The sequence below is a fragment of the Plectropomus leopardus genome, chromosome 6 (assembly GCF_008729295.1).
Source record: "Plectropomus leopardus isolate mb chromosome 6, YSFRI_Pleo_2.0, whole genome shotgun sequence".
Lineage (NCBI taxonomy): Eukaryota > Metazoa > Chordata > Actinopteri > Perciformes > Serranidae > Plectropomus > Plectropomus leopardus.
The window spans coordinates 28,086,699-28,097,462 of NC_056468.1; the positions used below are offsets into that span (position 1 = coordinate 28,086,699).

Genomic DNA, 10,764 nt, shown 5'->3' on the forward strand with positions numbered 1-10,764 from the left:
GCCAAGCAGCTAATGAGAGAGATGCAAAATCAATGATCTTTGCTTCGCTGTGTCACCTGCGTCTCCTTAGAGTGGCATGAATTCAGAGAGGGCAAGGAGGTGAGCATCATCTGAAGAACTTAAATAACTTATAGCACCAAAAAACACACGTCAAGTGAAAATCACCAACAAACAACTAAAACCAATCACACCTCTTTTATAACTACCTTTCTTAAACAAATGTGCGTCTGAGCTATGGCAGCAGCACAGAGGGGAGTCGAGGTGGAGCCCATTCCATCGAATACCCTGTGGTAACTTTAGGGGATTATTTCCAAATCCTTTCAAATGAACTTTCCATCTCAGTGCCTCCTCCTCCGTCTCAGCCATTCCAACTGTCCAACCATTTCTACATCACTTTCTGCACAACCTCGCATGGAGCCAAGGCCAAAACAAATGCCTGTGAGAAATATGGTCAGCACACATCAGTAGTAAGGAGCTCATGTCGAGGTCTGAGACGGTGGATTATTAGGAATATTGCTAAATTTGATCAATTTAATCAAAGACAGGAAGATTGTTTGGGGAACTAATGCACATTATACATCTTCATAACTACTGAAAAATGTTGAAAACGGACAAATACGCAAAATTAAACTTGCATACCTTGTTTAAAAAGACTTAAGTCACAACAACACATATATTCAAGCATCAAATGTGTAGAGAACATGAGAAGCATTTAAAATTTTTGTTTTGATTGAGGATTTTTTTTCTAAAGTAAAACAAGTTCCAGCTGAATAGGTCCCATATAGGTTGTACCTCTGCATTAAAAAAACACCATCGCAACTGGTGCCAGGATTTAACTGAAAACACTGCAAGGAAAAAGTAGGGCTAAGGTCAAATATTCCATGTTGTCAAATGTCCCAAAGAGTAATAAGAAGTCATGTAATTCTATATGGCATCTTAACTTATCCAACTTACACTGTTGAATAAATATAGAAGACGGTGGTAAAACAAAACAAGTGTGATTTTATAATAAAAAAAGCAGTGTCAGTATTATTATAGATCTCAGCCGACATGCAGCTTCAAACCACCAGCGTCAGCGGCTGGGAGAGCTGCACCTTTGTAAACATTGTGCTGTGATATGCATGGGGTGAAAGGGTGAAGTGATCTGCATGGGGTGAAGTGTGGGCCGTTTTGTTCGGGAGGCCAAAGAAACAGAGCTTGGAAGTGAGCTGAGCTCACTGAAGCAAAGTTGATGGCAGAGATACCTTACACACGCTCAAAGAGCTGGAACACAAACAGCCACAGTTTGTAAATTAAACCCAGAACCACCACCCCCCAATACACACACACACACACCAACACACTCCACTGTGCATGAGAGAGAGGAGGTTATTTTAACTGTATGGCTGCATCATTTATTTTGTTTAAATAAAATCATACTCTAATAGAGGAAAGATCCTTTTAAACACTACAGCAACAACAAAAAAAATTCTCCTCATGAGCACTACACCAACAAATGTATTTGTGCACTCAATTGTGCACCATTTCCATTTTATGACAAGCAGGCCAGTTTTGTGAGATTTTTTGCACCTCATTCATCCATTCACACACCGTGCATTATTATGGCCTAATCAACGCATGCTGCGCTTTTTCTAAGCGCTGAAACTGCCTGTACAAATGCAGGAGGCAAAAGAAAGACGAGGAGGAGAGGGAGGAGGAGGGGAGGATCGGCTGGGCTGCAGAGCTTTTCTCCTGCTGGAAAGCTTCATGCACGGCGCACTGCATGCCGACACTGCAAGAATGTTTTTTATTTAGGAGGACTTGGGGATCTTTTTTACATACGGCATAGAGTTTACTGTTTAACTATGATGTTTAAGATGTACAAACATGGAAAAGAATTATTCTGAAGTAGATTTTTGCCTTTTCTTGAAGCAAAAATAGTGAGCAGCAATATTATCAACAAATGCAGGTTGAAAAGATAATTTAACAAGAAGCACAGGGGACGTTAAGTGCAGATTCAAGATAAAACATCCCTGGCAAGGCCTGTAATGTGTTTTCTTCTCCTTTTTCTTGCAGTCGAGGGTTGAGACCCAAGCGGCAGCAGATCGTTCCCACATGCTTCCCCGCCGCTCGGCTCTCCAGAGGTGTCAAGCCAGCCTGAAAGAATGAAGTGCCTCCCTATTGTGCTACCCAACTATTATGTGCTTAACATTTCCATGACAAAGATGCCACTCGACTTCTCCTCCATCCATTCAGCTGGAGGGCCCTTGTCCCCCCTCTAATGAAACATTTTGCAGCAAATCATTGATTTAAAGCTCCAGACGCCGACCAAATAGAGGGGTTGCATGATCTACAATATGTCAAGGAAATAATATTAATACAAATTCTGCTAAAAATACATTTATATATATATATCTATAACATACACATGCTTACAGTGCAGGGCTGCATAAATGATTACTTCAATAAAAACCTAAATAAATGCATATTAATTCCAGCCAATTAAATGAATTATCTATAATCTAATTAAAGAACAAAAGTGCGCTCACAGGAGTGAAATCTGTTATCACTTCGAACATTGATTTACAGGGCTGCGAAAAGGTTTGTTTTCATCAGTAGTGTTTCAAAACACAGGAGTTAAACATTTTTACTAAAATAAAATAAAAAATAGTGAAAACCCCGACTCTATCTATTGCCAAAACTTTTGCAGTAAGTTACAATATGTGTATTTTTTTTTATTTTTATTAAATTACATTTGGTGGCTTAAACGGCTAGTGACTGTCAATTGTGATACCTGAGTGCAGACTTTGTTGGTGGGGGAGGGGGCAGAGGGTGTTTTGTTGATTTATGGTGCCAGTTGCTTTTGACAACAGCCGGCTAAATCAAGACATAGCAGGTCATTAGCCTATCAGTCAACAGAGGAAGCTGGTCTGCATTTTCAATGAGTCTGTATTTACTATTCTGGAGTTACAGGAACAGGAATGTAAAAGTTCATGCAGTTTTCACTCACAACCATCCTTAAATATGTTTTTTTTTGCGTAATTACTGAATTTCATATCTTGATTTTTTTTCCTTTTTATGAGCAACAGGATTTATACACAGTAAATTATTTAAACACCTTTCAGATAAACCTTTGTAAGTCCCACAGAAAGGAAATTTGATCAAAAGAAGAAAACTAAGGTGACAGCTAACATATAGCACTTTAAACCAATCAATAATGGATCAAAATACAATGCTTTTGATTTTAAAAATGGATAATTTAATGCACACCTGACCATAACCATTATGGAAAGTTTAATGTGATTTTAAGCACTAAAACTTAGTGTGACTAAAATAAAGTTTCACACAACTATAGTTTAAATGTGTGTTTTGCTAATGTTGCTCACTGCTGCTTCTTTGCACATTCCTTTGAGGCATACTTTGTGAAATTGGGCTTAAAAAACATATCCAATTTATATGATTTTTGCTGCTTGCTAAATTGTAGGCATAAAGAAAGTTACTCCAAACTAGTGTAGCTTAAACTGAAAAAAACCTGTTACAGTAGAAAAATAAAAGCATTAACTTGTGATTTTGTCGGTGTAGCTGATTTTGGCTCATATTGCCAGCATCTTGTGGCAACTGATCTAAAATTTTTCACTATGCACATTGTGACAACATTATTTTGTTTATACTGTTTATAAAAACTAAAAGTGACTGAGCAACAGTTGTGTTGATTTTCACACTCATTACAAACCATTTTACTTTAAGGCACAACACTGCAAAACAAGTTCAATATCAACAAATAACTCACAGTCAGGAATGATATCTTCAAGTTTCCTTTATGCCTTCTATAAAAGTATATCATTAAGGCAATCATACAGTGGATTTAGACATTTCTTTCTCTAGGCTATACACAGTGAATAAATCATCTCATAGCCTAAAACATAAAGGATTCTCTGGGGGGAAAAAATCTATATAGGCTATACACATATATACAATGTCTTTGAGGAGAATACAGTCAAAATAACTTCCCTTTAAAGCTGGAATACTCAGTCTTTTTATTCACATGATGAACATTTGGATGTAACTAGGTGGCATGTAATAAATTACTGGTTCACTTTAACTCCTAAATCTATTTACAGTTTCATACAGTTCATAGATTCCAGCATTAAATACGTGTAAATCAGAGAGCCTGGTGCCTAATGGCAACAGTGTCATATAAAAATAGTTCATATCTTAAAAAAAAAAGATAAGATTGGCAGTGCACAGCATGTACTGATTAAACGTTGTTACTAAAACAAGCAAACTGTGTCTCTATCATGACAACTTTACAATCAGAGTCTTTGACTGAGAGAAAGTCTAATTTAGCTTATCACAGAAGCAAAGCATGTGGAGAGAAGTGGTGTGGGTTTGATAAGAGAGCAGCCTGGAGCTCTGGCAGATTTAAAATATCTTTCTGGTCTCATTTGCATAGAAAATATCCTGATTTGATATCCTTCAGCGTATAAAACTCTTTATTCAAACAAGGCCTGTGCCAAAACACCCTTTCTTATTCGGTCTGTGAGGCTCTAACCTTTCACAATAGCTGCAGGTCAAGGAGTGACAAAAGTTTAGATTGCCTTTTATCCGGACAAAAATCGGGGCAGATTATGAACCCGGGGATTAAATGAGGGGCAATAGAGCCAAAATGGATGCCAGCAGGGTCAAAACACAGTGGGCTGCTGGAAGAGAGGCTCCGCTCTCCGGCTCTTCTGGATATTCTGGGTCCGAGGGCTCATCGTCATAATCTGGATCTTGGCCGTAGTCGGACCCGCTGCCCTCTTCCCTCACCGGAGAGTCGAAGCAAAGCGCCTTCATGCTGCTCTTCACAAACTCACAGATCGCCCTCTCCGTGCCGTCGCACATGCATGTGTCCAGCTGCTGACCCTTGGGTATTTTACGCATATTCGCGATCACGTTCCGGCAAGCGTTCGTGCAGATCGCTCCGCTGAAAAGTTTCCCGCAGTGCTTCAAATAATCGTGCATAGCGGAGCTGCACTGCCCGTCTCTCTCGCACTGGCGCCGAGCCTCCGTGCAGCCCGTGCTGGTAGTCCTGGGCAGGCACGGCTCGATGGCCCGTTTAGTGCGCGTACACACCGGGTCGTGGGCGCAGCTGCAGTCCTCCAGAGCCGGTCCGTTTTTGGTCAGGTTGAGCTGGACGAGCGAGGAGATGCAGTGGCTGGGACACTTCCTCTTCTCTCCGGTCAGCACGGGGCCACATGCGCGCGTGTAGTGTTCGTATGCGTAATTGCACTCGGGTTCGGCTTGGCAGTTCATGATGGCTTGCCAGCATATCAACCGCCGACCGTGGGACGGCGAGGCCAGCGATAAGTAGGCAAAAAACAAAAGCACACAAGCCAGAGGCCAAACATATCTGTGTGCCAGTGCGCCAGAGCTTGCCATTGTTCTGGCTGCAAGAAACGGCGAAACTCACAACAGTGTCATATGTGAAACTTCTACACCACTTCCATGGATAGTGTCCTCTTTGGAGAGTGTTTATTCCGAGGCAGATGGTATGTGATAGGCCCGTGTGTGGGCGTTCAACAGGCTGGCACTGCGCTGTGTAATCCCGGCTCCATAAACCCGTCAGCGATGATCCATTTGAGCCGGATTCTCGAGCGAACTTCCCGTTATCCATACATTATTAGGCTGAAAAATATACCAAAACTCACAGGAGTCAAAGAGACGCCCAAACAAAAAAAGTTCTCCACAAGTTTAGGGAGTTTCTGCAGCGTCTCATTCCATCGCAGTGATTCTGAGTTCATGTAAGAAAACTGCCTCCAGCTCAGCGATCCCCTCTCGCGTCCTCTCGCCTAGCGGATCTCAACCAAAAAGCGAAGCCGGAGGAGTCCTGAGAGCCCTTTGCGAGACCGCGCTGGATCATTTAGCAGTCCTTGTGCGCACGGGAGTGCAAACAAACAGTGCATGGGGAAAAACAACAACCCTTGCGGGTCGCAAAGTGGTCCTCTACTCTCTCCCCTTTGAGCATTTGTCTTTCTGTTCCTCAGCCCCCTCTCTGCACATTAGCGAGGTGCTTCTCATTGGTTGGCCACTTGTTGTGGGTTCCTACGTAGTGATGGGCGGGAGTTGGTGGGAGGAAGATGGTCTTGAGAAATACAAGGTGAGGTGGGATGAATGTGGTGGAGAGCAGTGGAGAGAACAGTCCTCCAAAGTCACCAGTGGTGCATGAAGTACCAGAAAGCCATACTCGAAGAAAAGTACAGATATCTTTTCAGAAAAAGACTTTGGTGGAAGTTAACCCTCTGAAACCTGGATCGACATCACTTTTCTTGTGCTATGTTCAGACGTCTTTCACAAGTAGTTAGACCTTTGAAACCTTAGCAACTTGGTCTATCAGCAATTAGCAACTTGGCTTGAAATGTCCAGCAAATGACAAGAAATAAGTAGATTTAGCAAATGTTTTTTTTTTAAGCTATGAAAAAATGTCCAAAAACTAAACGTTTAATATTTATACATTTGAAATCTTTAAGCACCTCTTCCAGGCTATTTACATTTTGTTTAATTGATTTTTATTTATTTTTACTTTTCCATTTGTTATATTTTGCTTACTTGTTTGTTCATTTCTTTTGCAAATTTTCAGGTGGTTTCTTTGCACTTTTTAGTAATTTCTTGCTAATTTTTGGGTCATTTCTTCATAAATTCGTAGTCACCTTCTATCCATGTTTTTGAAAGAAAACAAGCCAATTTCCCCAGGATTCAAAGGGTTAAAGTAATCTATTAAAGGATTAGTTGTATAAAAGTCTTTAACTGATATTTACTGTACTTAAGTATCAAAAGTAATTTTATGATATCAAATGTAATTAAGTAGGCCTAAAGAGAGTTACAGTACAAGTAAATGCTGTTAATGGAAAGAGTGAGCAGTCAGAATTCTGAGAATTATGAAGTTTATTTCTTCATAGCATGTACAACACCTTAAAAATGCAGCATGCATTAAACTTGAAGAAAATCGAGGTCCTTAAATAATTTAACGAACAAAATAAAGTTTTTCTTTCCCTTCCATTCCTTCATTCGTCCATCCATCTCTTCCTTCACTATTTTGTATGAAGTAACTAAGATGCCTAAGGTTTATGCTTTGAAGTAAAAGTATACATTTTATTTAGGAAATGTAGTAGAGTACAAGTTGACAGAAATATAAAAACTCAAGTAAAGTTTGCCAAACAAATACTTCAGTACTGTAACAAAGTGTTTGTACTTACATTTCACCCCATCAATTTTCTGTTTGGGAAACTGATTTTATAAAACCTTTTATACTCACAGAACTTATAAAGTCATATGAAACCAAAACCTGCTTTCGGTTTTACTGTTCTTTTTATCCTTGGTTTTGAGTTTTATTTACATTTTTTGTAAGAGTGTTGATTTTACACTTTTTAATTTGTATAAAATGCTGACTGTGCATCTGCAGGGCACCAGAGAGCTTTGATTTCAATGGTTTCCCCCTGATTAAATAAAGAATATCTAAGTTTTGGATAGAATTTTTTTAAAGAGAAAAAACACAAGTTTTTCATGAATATATGTTGACATTGTCCACGTTATTATAACAAGCTGTGGTTCAATATTATTTATATATTACTAAAAAAAAAACCCCATTACATATTTTACTTGTAGGGTAAAAAAAGGTCATTGGGATTTTTTACATGACTTGTGGTGTTATCACCCAGCTTGAGTTTATAGTGTATAAATACCCTTCATTAAGTACAGTAGTCTATTGGATAAAGTGCTCTTTTCCATTCACATAAAAGTGTGCTGGAGAGTAGACAAGAGACTGTCCTTATTCACTGGCTGAGAAATTGATTTCATCAATCTATTTTTATCATGACAAAAAAGTCTGGATGCTGTGAAAAACATAAATAAAACCTAACACATGCAATGATTGCATGATTTACAGAAAATACATTTAATAGTTAAACCTTTGAACTTTATTTGCTTTTTGATGCCTGCAACAGGGTTGTACAGGGTGTTAGTTTTTTAAACGATTATTTTTATTTGTGTAGTACTTGTGCAGAGTCCCCCGTGCAAACACTATAATCTGTATTTGTCTGTCAGCAAGGACAGCCACTTTTTAAAGACTGATTGCTACAACACACAAAATTTTATACTTATTTATTGATTTTGTCCTCAACATCAAGTACCTCGTGTTCCTTTTAATGTGGTTTATATTGTGTATTTTGCTCCTTTTAATGTAATTTATATTGTGTATTTTGTGTATTTCGTTTTAATGTAAATGTGTCACTGTGTCCTGTCTGGATGTGAAATCTTGTGTGTTAAAATGTTTTAATAGCAGATTTTGTCTTCTGAATAAATACTGACAATAAATAATTTTCTATTCCGTTATAAAGGTGATTTTAAGAAAATACCCTTTGCTGTTTTTACATAGTGTATACACAAAACGATAGTGTTGATTTCTTTATCAAAAGGTGGACAAGCTGACAGAAACTGAGAGGAGACAGGGGGAAAATGACGACAAAGGTGTCCACAGGTCACAATAACAGTAAATAATATGCACTTTGACCACCATGACACAATAAAACACAACTTTCTGTACTGTAATATCCTGCACATAATTGATAATGACACAGTGACTGCACCGCTGTGCAGTAATAAATTGAGCTCCATGCCTGCAGTGCTAATGATCTGTGCAGCATCCTCAACGATAACTTAATCATCCACCTCCTATTAACGCTTCCTCAGCAGAGCAGCTGAGTACAAATTAATTGTGGTATTACAGGGCACTCAGTGACCATCATTTAACATAATCACTCATTAAGGCTAACTTCCTCTTTATTATTGCACTACATCATACGCTGCCAGATGTTAAGCCAGGGGATGACTGGTACTTTTGTTTGCAGTGTCTTGCCTTAACATGTAATCTGACATTAATCCTACTCAGAAGAGTCATACTAATATCGCTTAAACCTGATTGACTTCAACCTCTTTTATAGAATATGAGGCTGCACAATGTATCGTTAACTTGCTGGATAAACACATTGTAAAAGACTGCGATATTTAATAATATTTAATAATAACAACATGAACTTGCTGTTCATTTCCTGGCCAATCAGATGGAGACATCACTGTTGGGCATCGTCTGATAAGTCAGAATCTAAATTTTATTAGACAAGTGCCACAGTAATACTCTGGTTGAAGGAGGAAAGTGTGATGAGCTGAGTTCAGGCAAAAGTACAAATGCTAGAGAGGAAGTGGTGTCTTTGAAAAATAGAATGTCGTCCGTCTGGCAATATTTTGGCTACGGGAGACGTGATGTGGCACAAGTCCAGGTACTGTGCAAGTCTGAGTCAAGAACCTACTACAGTTTAATATGTGTTTATTTATCAAAAGTATAATTTGTATCACGATATTCAACGTTATCGCATATTATCCTCATATCTTGCAGCTCTAACAGTAGGCTATATCATAAATCTGTGAGTTTCAGTGGACTTTTTTGAGATAAACTGATCACTATTTTCCCCTCTACCAACTTTTTTCCAGGACGCAGGACCTTGATTGTGCAATTATTGAAACACTGCATGTACTGTAATGACGCAAACAAGTGTAGTTTTCTGGTGTCTGGTTTTGGGAGAGGAGTTTTTGCATGTTATTGGTATTTACAGGGCTGAAAATAACATTTTTATTATCGATTTATCTTGTGATTATTTCCCCAATTAATCAATAAAGTGTGATCTAAAGAAAGACCACATTAAAATATTCAAACACCTTGTTTGTCAAACAGTCCAAAAGTATTTAGATTATCATGGAAAACTAAGAAAACCTGCACAGTTTTTACATTTGATGAGCTGAAACCAATATTTTTTCTTTAAATTGCTTTTAAGAAATGTCTTAAACAATTATTAAAATTATTCAGGGTATCTCTTTGTCAGTCCACAAGTAATTGACAAATTGATCAGCACTGTTTCTCAAGTAAAGGTCCTTAATTATGGAGCTTAAGGTTTGCTAATACTGGCTGATTCTAAATGTATTCTGATATTTTAAATATAACAGTATGAAAAAAAAAATCATGCATCATGGTTGCTTTAAAGTCAAGACTTGAAGAGCTGCGGTTCCTCTTACAGAAGCCCTGAATGTGTATTTTTATATTTCTGATATTTATTCTCTGACCATCAAGGTCATTAAAAATCTTGTTTGTTTTTTTTAAAAAAAGAAGTTTTGACTTCCCAGCTTCTTTCCAAGAGCTTAAATAGTCGCCTGAAGATATCTGCCTGGACCTCATCATCAAAATGACACAAGGGTGTGTGCGCGTGTGTGTGTGTGTGTGTGTATGTGGGTGGGTGTGAGTAAAATGATAGCCCACATGTTGACACATGAGCGAGAGGAGGCAGTTTAGTTCTTGAGGCTTGATGTGGATGAGGGAGTCAGGGAAAGAGAGCAGCGAGGGCACAAAGGCTGTTTGTGTTTCAAACAGCATTCTGATCTCAGGAATGTACCTTTAGGCCACAGCCGTGAGCTTCCCACTGCAAACAATGCACTCAATGTCAGTTACGGCTGGCTAGCACAGACGCTGCTGGCGCTACTCCAAGGTCCCAACTCGTCGAAAATGATGGATACAGGGAACTCAATACCTCAGGAGTCCCTCTCCTACCTTTCCCTCCAGCACAAAGAATGGAAACACTGTGCGCTTCAACAAAAGATTCCCAAACACCAACATCCTCATTGTTTCAAGTGCTTTTAGTGCGACTGTAACATGAAACAGCGGCAACACAATTCAAGCAAGGTCTTCATTCATTCATCTTT

General features: G+C 38.8%; 1 protein-coding gene across 1 annotated transcript; it reads right to left on the bottom strand.

Annotated features, from left to right (window-relative positions):
- Positions 1–3,781: 3,781 nt before the first annotated feature.
- Positions 3,782–5,986, bottom strand: gas1a (growth arrest-specific 1a). Its single transcript, XM_042488391.1, has one exon. The coding sequence runs from the start codon at positions 5,398–5,400 to the stop codon at positions 4,621–4,623; it is 780 nt and encodes a 259-aa protein (XP_042344325.1). The 5' UTR covers positions 5,401–5,986; the 3' UTR covers positions 3,782–4,620.
- Between the last annotated feature and the right edge of the window lie 4,778 nt (positions 5,987–10,764).